Source organism: Anser brachyrhynchus (assembly GCF_964034855.1).
Source record: "Anser brachyrhynchus genome assembly, chromosome: 14".
Taxonomy (NCBI): Eukaryota; Metazoa; Chordata; class Aves; order Anseriformes; family Anatidae; genus Anser; species Anser brachyrhynchus.
The window spans coordinates 6,322,814-6,340,082 of record NC_137709.1 but is presented as its reverse complement, the minus strand read 5'-3'; the positions used below and the strand labels follow the sequence as shown (position 1 = coordinate 6,340,082).

Sequence of the window (17,269 nt, the reverse complement as noted above, 5' to 3'; positions counted from 1 at the left end):
ATGGGGATCCCCAGGGGGACAGGGACAGCTCAGCCGCAGCTCCCAGCCCCAGGGGCACAGAGGGGAGCCCCAGCCCCCAGGGACAGCAGCGGGGGCTCCAGGGGCTGGAGAGAATGCAGAACGGCTGCATGCCCCCCCTGCCCCTGCAGCGCTCCCCCACTGCACACCGCAAATCCCACTGGGAACATTTTACCATAATAAAAAAAATAACCAAAAAAAAATCAAAATCACCAAAAATATCAGGACCTTCCTGGCAAGACAAGCTACTTACCCTGGCAGTGCTTTAGGCAAACCTCTGCAGCTGCACACTGGAGGGGAAGGAGCACGAGCCCCAGCAGCATCCCCGTCTGTCCCTTGTGCTTAAATCCCTTTGGGAGCCTCTTAAATCCCTTGGGGAGCCTCCTGGCCCTCCCCTGCCCCTGCCCACCACCCCTGCCCTCCGCTGACCACCACTGCAGCAGCACAAAAGGAAATCTATGCAGAAATACGTTTCCCACAGCACCTTCCAGATCATACACACGAGCGCGCAATGCTAATAGCCCCAGGGCATCATTTGAGCAGATTTAATTAATGCTTCCAGGCTGCTGGTGCAGGTAGAAATCCCTCCCTCTAGCCCCCTTCCTCTGTCACCCCACACCAGGAGCCCCCAGCCTTACCTGTGGAGTAGATTTGAGGGAAATGCAAGCAAAACGGAGCAGAAACACAGCCAGCGCATAGCACAGGGCAGCAAGAGTTAGCAGCTCCTTCGTGTGGGCACCAGAGGTGACCCCAGCCCCACCAGGCAGGGCACAGCCCCAACAAACCCAGGGCCCAGCCTGAGGCTAGACTTAAATGGGCCCCCAGGGCTGTGTGGGTGGGGGCCAGGTGAGGCTGCTCAGGACCAGTAAGTTATATTAGCGCCCTCGGGCCCCAGCATGGCCCTCACGTAGAGGTGTCCTAGCAGGGGGAGGCTACGGGGTGGTACGGCACGACCTGGCTGTGCCCTAGCCTCCTGGGAGAGGAGTACCAAGCCTGAGCTCTGAAGAGCAGTTAGAAGTTGATGTTTTGGGGGTGAAAAAACTAATTTAGGTTTATTTTGGGTGTTGTCTACGGTGCTGTATTCTGGGGCAAAAAATTCTCAGGTTATAGGTGGGCTGTGGTGCCGTGCAGTAAATCCTCCACCATTCGGGTGCTGCGAAAGCTGGTAACAGACAAAAAAAAAAAATCAGTGCTGAGGGAATAAAGCAAGAAATGACCTTAAGCACCGAAAGCACGGGTGCATGCCCGAAGCACGAGGCTGTCCTGCTGCCAGAGGCAGCCCCACATCCCCAGCACGGCCCCTGGGCACCCAGCACGCTGTGGCCAGCGGCACCAGGAGGAGAGCAGGGCTGTTGTCCTGTGTCCCAGGGCAAACAAAGCCGTGCTTGTCACCCCCGCAGCCTCACATGAGGGAGGCCTCTGGCCACCGACGCCACCCCAGGGAGCATTGCCCCAGGGGGACGGCAGGGCAGGAGGGAGCAGCCAGGGCTGGCTGCCCACCCAGGGCTCTGCCCAGCAGGGTGCCTCCAGCAGGGTGGGGACACAGCCCTGTGGCGTCTCCCACTGTACCTGGGGGTCCCTGCAGCCCAGGACCCCCCTCCCAAGCCGGGCTGAGCAGTGCAGGTGCCCTGCAGCCCCCCGCGATGCTGCAGCCAGCGGGAACCAAAGGGGCTCGGCTGAGAGCCAGCAGCTGCTGCCCCACACATTTTTTTTGGGGGGGGGGGTCCCAGCTTTCTTCTGCTCCTGCTGGTGTCACACCAGGGACATCGGAGCCTGCAGGTGCCCTGCCAGCTCCTCCAGCCCTGCTGCAGCCTCGCTGCCGGCTGGGGAAGGTGGGAGGGAGCGGGGGCTGCCAGGAGCAGCGCGGTGCCGCTAAGCCTGCATCTGCACCCGCAGCTCCGCTGCGAGGTCTGATCTCTGTGTCTGCGGCACAGGAGGGAAATTTGGGGAAATACGCACCCCCGGTGCTGGGCTGTGCTGAGCTCCGCTCCCCAGCTCCCTGCACCATCCAGCTCCTGCCCTGTGGGCACTCCTTGCTCAGCGCCTGCCCCCTGAGAGGGTCCCGGAGGGGGGCAAAGCCTCCCTCGGTTTTTGCAGGGGGCGGCAGGGATGGATGCTCCCCCAGGGAAAGGGGGTGAGTGGTGGAGGCGGCTGGCAGCGGGACCGGGTAGCAGTGTCCCCCATCCCCCAGCATTAGCCAGGAAAATGGGGGCGATGACATTTCCGCAGCTGAAATGCAATCCCTGCTGTCACCTTGCGCCGTGCGTGTCACCGCGCTTGGCACGCAGCCCCCTGCGCGCACCGGCGGGGGCTCTTACCCCCCGTCCCCCCTCACCGTGGGCACCCAAAACCATGGGGCCGGGGTTGGCGTGGCGGTTGGCTCGGGAGGGTGGGAGCACGGCTCTGACCCCGGGGCCCACGGCTAGGCGGGGACTGGAGGGCTCGTGGTGACGTTGTGCCGAGGGGAGGAAGCAGCTGCACGGCAAGGGCGAGCGCACGGCCGCAGGAACACCAGGAGCGTGCGGCGGGTGGCCGGTCCCGCTGCCGTACCCCGCAGGCCTTGGAAGCACTCGTGAGTGTGCACTGGTGTGCAAGGGGCCGAGGTGTGCAAGGGGCCGAGCTGGTGGGCAAAGCGACCGCAGTGGGGGGAGAGGGGAAGGAAGGAAGGCAGGCAGCCTTGGATGAGGGTGCGCAACGCGAGCGGAGGGTCCCTCCGAGGGGCGGCTGCGGGGCAGGGTGGGCACCCGGCCCCCTTTTCGTAATTTTCTTATTATTTAAAAAATCTTTGCTTTTTATCAAAAGCCTGGGGCCGTGCTGCAGAAAGGGGATTTGGGGGCGCTGCCGCCGCTGCGGGTTCGGGGCCCATGGGTGTGTCCCGGCCGGCCGGGGATGCGGCTTTGTCTGCTCCCGGTGCTGCAGCACCCACGGCGGTGCCCATCGCCGAGCTGGAGCCACCAGTCCCATGGGAAAAAAGCCCGATTTTTGTCCCTGGTGAAGTTCTGCACGGGGAAACGCACCGTGCACCGCCACGAATGCGCTAAAAGCGCGGGGGGGGTTTTGGCGCTGGGGTGGGGCAGGGGATGTCGGGGACCTCCCTTGCCTCGGGGGGAAGGACGGGGGCAGCTGCTTTTAGCCCTGCAGAGCTCCGCTTCTGCCCCGCGGGCCGGCCGAGCGGGGTGCTGGGCGTGCCGCGGCCTCCATTGCGCTAGCGGCGCGGCGGTGGCTGTGCCAAATTGGTGCCAGGCTCCTGGGATGGGGGCCCCCGGCCCAAAGCCCCTGTGAGGCCACCAGGGTGAGGGGTATGGCAGGATCCGGCCAGCTGCAGCGGGGTGCAAGCTTTTTTTGGGGAAAAAAAGAGGGTTAGGGGGGAAAAAAAAAAGAGGGTTTGGGGGGAAAGGCTGCTCGCTCTGCAAAGGGCTGAGAGCAGCTGGGAAGCGGGGAGTGCCACGGGTGGGGTGTGCATCCTTCGGGGCTTTTTGTCCAGGGGCACCCAGACCCAGCCAGGGCCGTTCCCTGGGTCCCTGTAGGTGCCAGCCTCACCGGGAGCCCCCGCAGCAGTGTCACGAGCAGGGGACGGGGGCGCTGCAGGGGCTGGGTGTGGCAGGGGATCCTCCGCCACTGCTGAGATGAGCCGGGAGGGCTCAGCCCCGCCGCTGCATGCGGCACGAAGGGGACAAAGGCAGGGGGGCTGCACTGCAGGGCTTTCTCTCATGAGAACCTGCATCATTTGCAGATTAGAATCTACGGTTCTCATGTCTGCAGCAGCACAGGGGCACGGAGGGGTGCACGGGCCTGGGGCTGGGCTCCCTGGCACCCACCCAGCCGCCCGGCGCACTGCGGCCCTGCCGGGCGTGCGGGGGGCTCCCCGGAGCCCCAGCCACCGCGGAAGGACAGCCGAGGTGCGCGGCTTCCCCAGCCGAAAAGGGAAGGGCAGCGGGGAGGTGGAGGCAGCTCTGGTCTTCTGCAAAACTTCCTGCGCTCAGCCTGATGCCTACAGAAACGTGCGGGGCAGGAGGTGCCCTGCGGCACCAGCTCGCCCGCCTCGGGTCCTCCCGGTCCCGGCTCTCCCATGGGGTGAAGCTGGGGAAGTTCTGGTGCGTTCCCCTGGTTGCTCCCCAGCAGAAAATCCAGAAATCCTCCCGGAGAGGCCCCGCTGCGCCTTGTGCTTCCTTGCAACGTGTCGAGGGGGGAGGCCGGGCGCTGGCTGGAGCTGGAAGGGGGACGGGCGCTCGGGGCCGGAGGCGCCGAGCGGCTCGGATGACGTTCGGGGACTCATTCACAGCCACCCTCCATTTTCCAGCTGTTTCTCTCCTTCCGCCAGCTTTCTCAGAGCAAACCCTGCTGCCTGGGGACTTTCTCCCCGGGGGTGGGGACGCACCGAGGTGGCCGGCGGCTATAAACGGCACCGCTTGTAGAAAACAAGCCGCCGGTTACCCTAGAAACTGAGCCGCATTTCCTGGGCCCTGCTCTGCATGTCAGGCTTGATTCGGTGCATGGAAACCCAGACAAAGCCAGCGGGTGCTACCTGGCCCCCGGAGGGATCTCCCCAGCGATATCTGGAGCCAGGATGGCCCCAGGATTTGGGGGGGCTGCAGGGTGGGACCCCAGGAGCTGGGGAGCACGGTGGCGTGCAGCGAGGTCAGCGCTGCGGCACGGACCCCGCAGAGGATGCTCGGCCCATTTCCACTTATTCAGCGCTTTCTTCCCCTCCCGGTTTGTCTCTGAGCTGGCAGGAAGCGGTGCGGGGGCACGTCTCTGCTGTCCCCAGCCCGTGGGGTCCCTGACTCGCTGCCAGGTGCAGAAGGAGCTCGGTTCTGCTCCTTGCAGGTCACATCTGGGGAGCCCCGTCCCTGTCCCAGGGGATGGGGGCGCCCAGCTCTCGGTGCCCGGGATGGGAGCTGCGCCCGGCCTGGCCCCGCAGCAGGGAGTGAGGGGATGCTTTGGCTCACATCTGCTTTTTCTCCTCCCTCCTGCAGCTCCTCCGCGCCCTCGGTCCTGTGATCCCCAGCCCGGCGAGCCATGGCACCCAAAGGAAAGGTACGGATGGGGGAGGCTGGTGGGGTGCAGCCAGGAGCAAAAAAAAAATTCCCTTTGGGGCCACGGTGGGATGGGAGAGAGAAACGGGGCTGTGGGATGGGGAGGGGAACGGGCATCGCGCTGGGATTTGGGCTTCAGCCGGGGAGAAATCCCATTCGTGTCTCAGCCTGCTGCAAACCCTTCAGCCCAGGGGGGTTTCGCCCCCCTCCAGGCGTGGGGCTGAGCAGGTGCCCCCAGCAGCCGGGGAGCATCCCGGCGCGGGAGGGAAGCCCCAGCTGGGCAGCTGTGACCAGCTCCCCGTTCCCTTGAGAAAACACACGGTTATTGCCCCGGGTGCAATTAACCACAGCTTCCCCGCCCCGGCTGATGAGGGGACGGAGGCCTCTAGGCGGGGAAACCGAGGCACGCTGCGGGTGAGCATCGCCCCCGGGGTGGTCCAGAGCCCGCGGAGCCGTGCTGCGGGGTGGGAGCGAAGCCACGCCGGGAATTTTGCCTCCGCCTGCTCGGCCCCAGCCTGGATTATTTTTAGCTCCGAGGTCCCGGGCAGGCTGGAGGCAGGCTGGGATGAGTCAGAGGCTGGAGGAGGGGACGTGGGGGGCCCCGAGCCGCTGAAGCAGGGGGACGGAAGGGATGGAGGCGTGAGGAGGGCGCCACGTCAGGGTGCTGCTTCCCTGCTGAGTAATGCTTCTGCACCTCCCGGGGCCCGTTCCCACGAGCGTGCAGGTGGGAGCGGCGATACCCAGCGCTCGGCTCCTGCCTCAGTTTCCCTCAGCCCAGCTCACGCTCCGGTTGCTCACCAGGCAGGGCTGCAGCCCTGCTCCTCCCCTCCACCCGACCGCAGCCAAAACCTGCCCGCCAGCTCTCCATCACCCCACCCTGTGAGACCCCAGCGCCCTCCGGCCACCCTCGTCCCCTCCTCGTTGCCTCCAGGCGCCTCCTTTGCCTTGCAAATCCTTACCAACTGCCTTGCAAATCCTTATCAATGCCCCGTGTGTGGGCAGCGGCTCACGCTGAGCCGGGGAGGTCTGGGAGCTGACGGGAAGCGGGGCTAAATGCAGCCCTCCGGTAAATCTCCTGCAACACAATCCGTCCCCATGCCCGCACGCCTCCCCCAAGGACAGCTGGCCTGCTCGTTGCCGCACGGGACACCAGCGCTGGCAGCACCCCCCGGGAGGGTGACAAGCCCGGAAAATAGTGCCAGGAAAACAGAGGCAGGCTGCTTCCCCGAGGTCCTGCCTGCGATGCGCAGCAGGGCTGCAGCGCTGGGGCTGCCCCGTGCCCACCCCTCGGGTTCATCCCTGGAGGCACCCCCTGGGTCAGGGACACCGGCCCCTCTCCTGCCCCCCTGCAGGGATTCCCACCAGGGGATTTCTGCTCGGCTCTCTCCCCGCCGCCGGTGTCCAGCAGGGACGTGTCTGGTTCCCCCTGCTGAGCCACGACGCGGGGCTGGGCTGGTTTCACATCTGCTTCCACCAGACTCTGATCTCGTGCAGGGTCTGGTGCCGTGATCTGCCAGGGTGAAAGAATTCCCCAGGACAAAGCTGAGCTGGGGAGGGAAACCCTGGTCCCCGCTCTTCCGCGAGGTCTCCGTTTGGTTGGGTCTCAGTCCCGTTGTGCACAAAGGCTCGGTGCCTGGAGGAGCAGCCGGGCAGAACCAGGTCACGGCAGCCCAGAGGATCTCTGAGGCTCCGGGGAAAGCCTCTCCCCGTGTCCCAGATCTCTGCTCCAGCCCCTTGGACTGTCCCAGACCCCATGGGAGCAGCGCCCAGACGGGCTGTTTGTAGCTCTGCTGCTTCTCAGGGCTTTCCGTTTAGCAGCTTGTGAGGATTTCATGCCTGTAAATTTGTCTGGACCCCATGCGGAGCCTGGGCATCCTCATCGTCCTGAGGGCTTCCTTGCTCACAACGGGTGGCGGAGGAATGACTTCCTCCCGTTTGCTTTGAGTCTGCCACCACTAATTCCTCGTGGCTGCATTGCAGGGGGCTGGCCCCGGTCCCTGCATTCAGGGCATCTCCCTGGGGTCCCCCCTCTGTCCCACCATCCCCCTGCCCCCCGAGCTGACCCCAGAGAGCTGGGAGCGCGGGGGAGCTGGAGGAGCCTGCTCTCAAAGCGCCTGGCCCCGTTATTGTGGCCAGGGAGGGTGAGTTCGGCTTCAACATGAGCACAAAGGGCAAACAGAGCCGTGCCAGCGAGATAGGAGCGGGGAGGTCGCGCTCTGCAGGCCTGGGACACAGCTCAGGCAGCGCAGCTGGCGAGCAGGGGGCAGCCGAAAAGAATAACGAGCGTTTGTGTCCGAGGCTGAGCTCTGCCTCCTCGCACCCCAAACGGGCGCTGGTCTCGCCCCGCTGCCGCCCGCGGCTCCGTCCTGCACTCATCCTTCCCCTCCCGCGGGACGGGCACGGGGCGGCGGCGTGCTGCTTCCCCCTGCATCTGCTTGCCTCCTCTCTCCAGGTCTACAGGGGCTCGGTGAAGGAGTTCCCAGGTTTCGATGCCAGCCAGGACGCAGAGGCCCTGTACAACGCCATGAAGGGATTTGGTACGGATGCTCCTCAAGCCTGTCACCCCGGGGCCACCCCGATGTCCCCCGTTCCCCATTGACCCTTGCACGGCCGGGCGTCCTGCCTCGCATCCCCTGCCAGCTGCCTGTTTTAGCAGCGTGCCAGGACCCCTGGCTCCCCCTCCTCTTCCTCCTGGTGCTGCCCCTCGGCTCTGCTTCTCCTCCTGCCCCAGCCGGGAGCAGGTTTGGGCACGGCAGGACCGTGATGCTGAGCCCAGCGTGGGGGTGAGAGCCAGCCGTGGGGCCGAAGGCAACCAACCAGCCTTCTGTCCCCCGCAGGCAGCGACAAGGAGGCCATCCTCGACCTCATCACATCCCGGAGCAACAAGCAGCGCGTGGAGATCTGCCAGGCCTACAAGTCCCTCTACGGGAAGGTAACGGCAGGAACCATCCCAAATCCGTGCCCCAGGGGCGGGCTGCAGGGGCTGGCACCAATGAGCCATGGCCCCGTTGGGAGATGCTCCTCTGCTGCGGAGCAAAAGGGGTCCCAGCCCCTTCCTCCTCCTCCTCATCCTCCTCTTTCTCATCCTCCTCCTCCAGGACCTCATCGCAGACCTCAAGTACGAGCTGACGGGCAAGTTTGAGCGGCTGATCGTGAGCCTGATGCGGCCCCCAGCCTACAGTGATGCCAAGGAGATTAAAGATGCCATCGGGGTAAGGGGGGGGCAGCCCCCCGGGGCCCCCTCTGAGGATCCCCGGCTCGTCCTGCAGCTCACAGGGCTGCGTCTCTGCCCGCAGGGCCTCGGCACGGACGAGAAGTGCCTGATCGAGATCCTCGCCTCCCGCACCAACCAGGAGATCCACGACCTGGTGGCCGCCTACAAGGACGGTGAGGGCCGGGGAAGGGCACGGGCTGCCCCGTGTCCCCTGGGGGCAGAGTTAAGGGGATCCGGCTCCCCGAGCCCTCACCTCTCCCTTTTCCACCAGCCTACGAGAGAGACCTGGAGGCCGACATCGTCGGAGACACGTCGGGACACTTCAAGAAGATGCTCGTGGTTCTGCTCCAGGTATGTCCGTCTGTCCGGTCCCTGCCGACAGCGGGGGCCCGAGCCCGGCAGGGCTGAGCCCGTGGCTGTCCCGCAGGGCACCAGGGAGGAGGACGACGTGGTGAGCGAGGACCTGGTGGAGCAGGATGCCAAGGTGAGGCTTCGCGGGTGCCATCCGGGCAGGGATGGGGCTGGTGGCACTGCACGACCCAGAGCTTGGGCTGCAAAGGGCGGTGGGCAGCAGGGGCAGAGCCCTGTGCGAGCAGCACCCTGACTCAGGCCCTCTCCATCCCCTCTCCATCCCTCTCCATCCCCTCTCCATCCCTCTCCATCCCTCTCTGCCCCCTTCCCCATGCCACAAGGACCTGCTGGAAGCCGGCGAGCTGAAATGGGGCACGGACGAGGCGCAGTTCATCTACATCCTGGGCCGGCGGAGCAAGCAGCACCTCCGCATGGGTGAGCACCTCCTCCGGCAGGGCCTGGGCTCCTTCCCCTGCCAAGGCCACCCGCCTGGTCCCCTGGGCTCTGTCGTCTGCTGGGGTGTCCTGCGTGCCCCACAAGGGCTCGTGGGGCTGGGCTGAGAGGGGGGGACACCCAAGCCACCGGGACACCCTGCCCGTGTGCCCCAAGGGGATGCTGGCCCCGCTGCTGGCAGTCCCCAAAAGGCTGAGCTGCAGGCGGTCTGCTCTCGTCCCGCAGTCTTTAACGAGTACCTGAAGATTTCAGGGAAGCCAATCGAGAGGAGCATCAAGGGAGAGCTCTCCGGAGACTTCGAAAAGCTGATGCTGGCAGTGGGTACGTCGGTGTGGGGGTGCTGGCCGGGGGGCAGATGTGTTGCCGCTGGACTATGCTGGACAGTGGGCAGGGGTGCTGGCAAAGCCAGGGGCCGGGGCAGGGCAGGCTGCTGGTGTCCCCCCCCCCTCACTTTGCCCGTTTCCCCTGCAGTGAAGTGCATCAGGAGCACGGCGGAGTACTTTGCTGAGAGGCTCTACAAGGCCATGAAGGTGGGTGCCTCGTCCCAGCCCCAGAGGGAAAGCTCCCCTCGCCGTGCCGTGCACAGGACCTGCGTGTCCTGGGGTCTCTGCTCTTCCCTCCAAAGGACTCATACGTTCAAACCTTGGGCTGAGGGCAAATCCGACAGCGCCCCAAATCTGAGCATCCTTCCCAGGCCCCTTCCTGGCAGGACCGAGCAGGTTTGCTGTTCTGGGGCTTGACGCTGGGGATCCTCCCTTGCAGGGGCTGGGCACGAGGGACAACACGCTGATCCGCATCATGGTGTCCCGCAGCGAGATCGACATGCTGGACATCCGGGAGGTGTTCAGGACCAAGTACGAGAAGTCTCTCTACAACATGATAAAGGTGAGGCTCGGGGCTTCCCGGCCTCCCTCCGAGAGGCTGCTGGCGCCGCCTCCCTCCCCACACTGAGCGTGGGGACGGGCTGAGCCCCCTCCCCAGCCCCGGTGCTGGGGCTCCAGCTGGGCGGAGGCAGCTGGGGGAGCCCCTTTCTCCCTTTCTCCCCGTGCCCTTCCCACGGCACCATCCCGTGCCCACGGCGCGTCCCCACCACACACCCTCCTCCACCTCTGCCCCTTTCCAGGAGGACACCTCCGGGGAGTACAAGAAGGCGCTGCTGAAGCTGTGCGGAGGGGACGATGAGTAAGACCTCCCGTCACCCCTCGCCCACCCCTCCTTGTCCCCACGGGACAAAGCTCCGGGCCGGATCCTGGCAGAGCATGTGCTGGCACAGCTGGCTCATGGCTGGGCGCACGATGCCAGCCACGGTGCCATGGTCGGTCCCCCTGTGCCCAGCACCCGGCGGGTGCAAAACCCTCCTCGGCCGGGGCTGCTGGGGATGGGGCGGCCGCTCGGCGGGGCGCAGCTCACTGCCCATCCGTCCTTGCCCTCCCCTTGCAGTGCCGCGGGTGAGTTCTTCCCCGAGGCGGCGCAGGTGGCCTACCAGATGTGGGAGCACAGCGCGTTGGCCAAAGTCAAGGTCAGCACCCCCAGACACCCCCCGCGCCCCCTCCGCTCGCCGCCAGCTTGGGACCCGGCCGCTCCTCTGCGCCGCGGGGCACGGCCACCCCGCTCCCTGCCTCTCGCTCCGCGCCTTCTCTCGACACTGCTGGCTCTTCGGTTTCGGGGCATGAGGTCGGCGTGGTGTAAGCCTTGGAGGCCGGCCGGCCTCTGCACCGCTGCGGGCTCCACTAACTCCTCTTTCTGAAGCTTCTCTTGCCGGGGCGGCGGGTCCCGCATGTCTGCGTGATGCACCCCGGGCACCCACCCCACGGCAGGGTAGCTGGGACGCAGGAGGGCACAGCCACAAGGCACGAGCTGGAACCCTTTCCGCGCCCTCTCCTGGCTCTCAGCTGACGCACCCAGCTCCCACCGAGGTGCCTCGGCACTAGGGGAGGCGGGCACGGCACCGAGCAGCGCTGCGGGACTCCGGGGACTGCCTGCAGCCTCCTCCCCACCCTCTGCCGGCCTGGCTGTGGCGTGCCCTTCGATGGAAGGGGTGCCCGGGTGGCGGGGACGTCCTCACCCAGCCCCAGGTGCTTGCACTAACCCACCACCTGCTTGCGCATCGCCTCGCCGGGCGGCACCGTCCCTCTGTCTGTCCCTCCCTGCCACCACCCCGCTGGCTCGGGGCAGCCCCCGACCCCTCTGTGCCCCCCCAGCTCCAAGGCACCGTGCAGCCCGCGGCGGCCTTCAACGACGACGGCGACGCGCAGGTGCTGCGGAAGGCGATGAAGGGTCTGGGTAAGCGGGGGCCGCGCACCAGCCCTTCTGCTGGCCCCATGGGGAGATGCTCCCCGACAGATCGGGGTGGGGGAGAAAACCCACGTAGGGCTGCAGAAAGGCCCTGGGGGGATAAGGAGCTGTGGGAGCTGCCCTTTCCCCATGCCACTCTTTGCAGAGGGGGTGGCGGTGTGCCCGGTTCTTGCCTCGGGGCTGCAGCTCTGGCTGCTGTCCTTGCAGGCACCGACGAAGGGGCCATCATCGACGTGGTCACGAAAAGGAGCAACGCCCAGAGGCAGCAGATCATTAAGGCTTACAAGGCTCACTACGGCAGGGTACTGCTGGCCCCTCTCCCACCCCACTGCCTGCGTCCTTCCCTCTCCGACGTCCTTCCCTCACTGAAAGAAATCCCACTGGGGACGCGGTGGGCGGCCCTGCTGTGCCCTGCAATGACTCCCCCGTGGCAGAATGAGGTTTTCAGAGCAGCCTCCCACTTTGGGTGCACCAGCAGCCCAAGGGAACATCCCTTTCCATTTTATTTCCCCATACTGGAGGCCTCCAGAGTGAGGATGTCCCCAGAACCGCCCCCCCGAATGTGACCTTAAACAGCCCCAAGGTCTTCCCAGAAGCCTCCCACCTCCCTGCTTCTCTCCCCGCTGTCACCTCGCTCTGTCCCTGCAGAAGGAGCGGGGCTGTGAAACACCCAAATGCCTTTGCAGGACCTGATGGCAGACCTGAAATCGGAGCTGTCGGGCAGCTTGGCCAAGCTGATCCTGGGGCTCATGCTGACGCCGGCGCAGTACGACGCCAAGCAGCTGAGGAAGGCTGTGGAGGTAACTGTCGGACTGAGGCGAGCGGCTTCAGCGTGCCCAGACAGAGCAGTTTTGCACTGTCCATGGCAAAGGCAGGGTAGGGGCAATGGGGACATTGGCTGGATGCAGACTTTCGGCACGCTGTGGCACTGGGGTTGGAGCAGCTCATCCCTGTGGGGCACCATCGGGGCGATGCCGCGGTGTCCCCACGCAGCCCTGGCACCCCGCAGCACCCCTCCATCCCACGCTTCCATCCCACCCCTCTGCTCTCTTCCAGGGGGCCGGCACAGACGAGAGCGTCCTCATCGAGATCATGGCCACGCGGAACAACCAGGAGATCACGGCAATCAACGAGGCGTACCAGCAGGGTATGGCGCGGGAGGGAGCGCGGGGAGCACCGAGGGGCACGGACTGCGCCGAGCCCTCAAACCCGTCCTGTGACTTGGTGGGCGGTGGATCCGCAGCCGGGGTGCAGGGCTCAGCTGTCCCCCCTGTCCGCAGCCTACCACAAGCGCCTGGAGGACGACCTGAGCTCCGACACGTCGGGACACTTCAAGAGGATTCTCGTCTCCCTGGCTCTGGTACGGGGGGGGTCTCCCGGTGGGGGTGGTCCCCTCTGTGCTGCAGAATGGGTTTTGGGATGTGGTTTGGAGAAGACAGAGCATGGGAGTGCTGCGCTGCCGTGGTCTTGGGCACTTCCCAGACGTCCTCTCCACGATATCTGTATCCAACCACAGGGCAACCGCGACGATGGGCCGGAGAACCTCACCCAGGCACACGAAGATGCCAAGGTAAGGAGCTCCCAGGCTGCGCCCCAAACCCCGGGCATATTGCATCCGCAGGGCAGCACACACGGTGCTGGGGGGTAGGGGCTCTGCGAGCTGCGGGGAGAAATGCCAGGAGGAGGGACATCCCGGCAGGGAAAGCTCTCAGGGTTCATTCCTGCTGCCCCCTGCACGTGGAGCCTGCAAAGCAGCCCCAGGGGGATCAAAACCGGGGGGCTGCAGCGCTTCGTGTGCTGGGTCAGCTGCTTTTGGGGCTGGCAGCACCCAGCAGTGCTAAAATCTGGGACTTCAGCTTCAGAGGCAGCCCTGGGCTGGCCTGCAGGAGGCACCCACGTCTGTGCTGTGCGTGGTGCGCCCTCGCAGCTCAAGCTGCTTTTCACTTCAACCCAAAAAACGTCACGTCCTGGGCTGAGTGAGCCAGGACTGGAGGGGATTGAGGCACCAGAAGTGGGGTGCTGGCCCCGTTGCCTGGCTCAGCTCCCGGTCCCAGGAGAGCCCTGACCGCATCCTGCTCCCTGGGGCTGCCTCCCGGCTCCACGGCAGGATGGGGGCCGGGTGCTTCCCCTGCTTTGCTCTGCTTTGGTTTCCTTTGGCATGCGACGAAGGACGGGGAGGGGACCAAGGGGGCCCCTTTCTGGGGCGAGCATCGCTCCTCTGTGCCTCAGAGCAGGGGCCAGCCCCGGGGCCACCCTCCCACCACCCCGGGCACCTTTCCCCGACCCCCCAGCCCTCACCACCCCGTCCTGCCCCGTGCACCCCGCAGCACGGTGCTGAGCGGGGCCGCTGCCGGCAGAGGGAGCGGTGCTTTGCTGGCTGCATGCGCTGCATGCGCTGCATGCGCTGCATGCGCTGCAGAGGAAGAGAGAGCCAGGAACGACACGCACAGGGAGAAGTCAGCCGGGCAGCAGCTGTCCCAGCCCCAGCTGGTATTTTCCTGGCAAAGCCACCCCGGGCAGGCTGGTGGGAACCAGCTCGTGGTTGTTTTCAGCCAGCCCTGTCCCAGGCAGTGTTCCCATAGGGCCCCGTTGGCCGCAGCACTGGGGCCACACAAGGATGCTCCCCGAGGAGCATCGGGCTGGTACCCGAGCCCCAGGGGTGGGGGGCTCACCCTGCATGGCCAAACCCCCCCTCTTGACAGCCAGCAGTGCTGGCACTGACCCAGAGGAGGACACGGGTGGCTCTTAAGATCAGGCTGACCCCTGGGGGTGCAGGGGAGCCGTGGAGAGGTCATTTTAGGGGCTTCTGCTAGAATCCCCCCACTGTCAGGGGAGGTTAAAGGTTGTGCAGCACCTTCTGACCCTGTTGTCTTCCTGTCTCTCTCTCTCTCTCTCCACCAGGTTGTTGCTGAGACCCTGGTGAGTGCCTGCCCTTTGCCTTGCGCATGTCTGGGGGGATGCCGCGGTCCCTGGGTGCGGGGCTGGGGCTCGGGAGCAGCCCCAACACCAGGCTGCTCCGGCCACGCTCGGGGCTGCAGCGTCCGTGCGTGAGGATGGGGAAAAAAAAAAATCATAAAATCCGGAGAGCACTGTCTTTTCTCCGAGACAGTGTGGTTGTGCAGCTTCACATCCATGCACAGAAAATGCCATTTAGGTCCCCAAAAAAGCAGTTTCCCTGCCCGTAAGAGGCCACCCACCCCACTCAGGACTGGCTGTCCCGGGAGGAGCTGCCTGACGTCCCTTCCCCTGTCCCTTACACCCATCCCCTTGTCCCTCCTCCTCACTATTGATTCCTCTCCCAGAAACTTGCCGACGTCTCCAGCAACGACTCCAGCGACTCCCTGGAGACCCGCTTCCTCAGCATCCTCTGCACCCGCAGCTACCCCCACCTGCGCAGAGGTAGGGCCGCCGCGCTCAGCACCGCCGGACCCTGGGTGCTGGGCTGGATGTCCCCGCGTCCCCATGGACGATGGGGGCAAGGCGGTGGGAGGACAAGGCACAACCTCACGTTTGGGGTGGCTGGTTGAGGTCACCCAAACCCGCGTGGTCCAAACACCTCCACGTTTGGGGCTCGGGTCCCCCGGGAGCGCCGGGGCTGGGACGAGCGGCTCGGCGGTGACCCCCCTCCTTTCCCCCCGTAGTGTTTCAGGAGTTCATCAAAATGACCAACCACGACGTGGAGCACGCCATCAAGAAGCGGATGTCGGGGGACGTGAGGGACGCCTTCGTGGCCATCGGTCAGTGACGGGCATGGGGCAGCAGCCCCCTGGGCTGCCCCTGCCAAGCCAACGAAGCGGCACGTCCCTGCTGCTCCCTTGGGACCACAGAGGCTCCCGGCACGGCATGGGGTCGGGGCGTTTATCGGGCATCTTACGGGGCCGTGCCCGTGCCCCTGTACCAAGGAGGGGCGCAGCTCCCTGCTGGGATGCGTCCCCGGGGTGCCCCGAGCCCACCCCGTCCCCGCTCTGTGTTGCAGTGCGCAGCGTGAAGAACAAGCCGGCCTTCTTCGCCGACAAGCTCTACAAGTCCATGAAGGTGCGTGCAGGCTCTCACACAGAGGGAGGGGGCTATAGGGCCTTTGGGGCTCCGAGTTAACCCCCCAGCAGCAATGGGGCTTGGCCTCCAGCTGTCCCCGGGGAGCAGGGCTGAGCTCAAACCAATTCTACATCGTTTTTCTGGATAAATGGGGGACAGGGCAGCTCGTGCCGTGCCAGCAGCACATCTCCAAGGGGACAGCCCCAACCTGGGCTGTGCTGGAGGTGCCGCGAGGGTCCCGGACAGTGGTTTTTGGGGTTATCTGTTTGAGCTCCTCTCCGCAGGGTGCCGGCACGGACGAGAGGACCCTGACCCGGATCATGATCTCCCGGAGCGAGATCGACCTGCTCAACATCCGGGGCGAGTTCGTGGACCTGTTCGACAAATCGCTGCACCATATGATCGAGGTGAGGGGACAGGGACACCCCTCTCCGGCTCAGCACCTTGTCCGGCCTGGCCCCCGAGCCCTGATCTGAGGCTCCAGGACCGGAGACCGTGGTGCTGAGCCGGCTCTGCCTCCCGCAGAAGGACACCTCCGGCGACTACCGCATGGCTCTGCTGGCCCTGTGCGGCGGGGAGGACTAGGCGGCCGCGCCAGCCCCGACTTTGTCTGAGCCAGCAGCACGCACACAGCCACCGCCTGGGCCTCACTGCAGCTTCGGGGGCTTCGGGGGCCGCTGGGGACCCCTCGGAGCACCCCTCACCTCGAGCGGCACCGCATCGCAAGCAGGGGGGCGGCGGGGAGGGGAGCCTCGGGGGGATGAAGGGGGGGGGGTCACCGTCTGTCTCGGTGCAAAATGATTCGTACCCAAACGTGCCACTTAACCCAGGAATATTTACCCGCGGGGGCAAGACGGTTTTCGGTCTCGTGAATAAAACCTTACTGTTGCTGAGCGGGGGGTGAGAGCAGCCCCTCTGTTGGGGCAGGTTTGGGTGGGATGGGGCCCGTGCGGGGTCCCGGCAGCTCCGCGCTGCTGCAGGCGGAGCTGGGGAGGGGGGACCAGGATCCCTGAAGCCCCCTGAGCAGCACCAGGCCAGGCACAGGGGCTGGAAAGGTGCCTGGGGCTGCCAGCAGGGCTGTCCCCGAGAGCTCCAGGCCGTGCCTCTGAAAGCCCCTGGCAGGTTTCGTGCCGCTCCCCTCCAGGCTGCGGTCAGGGGCTGGCTCTCGTGCGGATGAGGCTTTTATAAACCAGAGATAGAAATCACACTCGATGGCATCCACTCATCCTCGCAGACGGTTTCCTGTGCTTTCAAGTTGCCACAGAGGCAGTCGAAGCGCACAGGCCACAAAGGCTACACCCCCAACCAGTTTATGTTTGCGCTTCCCCCGGCTCCCAGGAGGAAAGAACTGGAATTTCCAAAAGTGGGAAATTCCAGCACTTTCAATTGTTTCCAAGCCAGAACAAAAAGCCTTAAATACCCGCATTTTCCTCAAAACAGCCCGCTGAGGAAAGGTTCGCCTTCAAAATATCAAAGGAGCACTAGGAATAATAACGCAGCGCTGTTACAGCACTTCAAACCCCCGACGAGGTCGAGAGGCAGCAACGTGCAGAGACAAACCGCAGAAGCTGAAAGGCCTTGGGTCGGGGCTGTTGCGCTGAGCGTTCCCTCGGTGCCTTCCTGTAAAACATCCCCTTGCAACAAACACGCTTTTCTCGCGGGTGAACAACCCCACTGAGGCGTTTTTGCCCTCTGATAGAGGTTTGGGCTCCTCGATCTTCCCCGCACCCACGGGTAGAGATGAGCCCCCCAGCGCGCCCACCCCCGCAGCAGCTCGCGTTTTGCTGGGGAGCTGCTGCAAAGGCTTCGAGCAGAGCACGGAGATGCTTTGAAGGGAGGATATAACCCCGATCTTCATCTGCCCGGC

At 65.2% G+C, this 17,269-nt stretch overlaps 1 protein-coding gene across 4 annotated transcripts; it reads left to right on the top strand.

Moving 5' to 3' along the window:
- The first annotated feature begins 2,272 nt into the window (after positions 1 to 2,272).
- On the top strand, positions 2,273 to 16,295 carry ANXA6 (annexin A6). 4 transcript variants are annotated; one of them, XM_080555653.1, is made up of 26 exons: positions 2,273 to 2,590; positions 4,995 to 5,055; positions 7,507 to 7,591; positions 7,892 to 7,986; positions 8,153 to 8,266; positions 8,351 to 8,441; positions 8,540 to 8,619; positions 8,696 to 8,752; positions 8,961 to 9,054; positions 9,298 to 9,393; positions 9,544 to 9,602; positions 9,835 to 9,957; positions 10,196 to 10,254; positions 10,513 to 10,591; positions 11,274 to 11,355; positions 11,575 to 11,669; positions 12,054 to 12,167; positions 12,424 to 12,514; positions 12,648 to 12,727; positions 12,884 to 12,937; positions 14,269 to 14,286; positions 14,670 to 14,766; positions 15,009 to 15,104; positions 15,344 to 15,402; positions 15,687 to 15,809; positions 15,928 to 16,295. In XM_080555653.1, exons 2-26 carry the CDS (start codon positions 5,038 to 5,040, stop codon positions 15,985 to 15,987), a joined length of 2,019 nt encoding a protein of 672 aa, XP_080411779.1. In that variant the 5' UTR covers positions 2,273 to 2,590; positions 4,995 to 5,037; the 3' UTR covers positions 15,988 to 16,295. The 4 variants fall into 4 exon arrangements, with proteins under 4 accessions (XP_080411779.1, XP_080411781.1, XP_080411780.1 ...); XM_080555654.1 differs by having other exon boundaries at positions 2,464 to 2,621; XM_080555655.1 differs by lacking the exon at positions 14,269 to 14,286.
- The last annotated feature ends 974 nt before the right edge of the window (positions 16,296 to 17,269 follow it).

Excerpts from the sequence above, each read along its gene's own strand:
- ANXA6 (XM_080555653.1), top strand. Across the intron at positions 7,987-8,152 it reads ACAAGTCCCTCTACGGGAAG|GACCTCATCGCAGACCTCAA; the intron begins GTAACGGCAGGA and ends CTCCTCCTCCAG. Across the intron at positions 12,515-12,647 it reads CAACGAGGCGTACCAGCAGG|CCTACCACAAGCGCCTGGAG; the intron begins GTATGGCGCGGG and ends CCCTGTCCGCAG.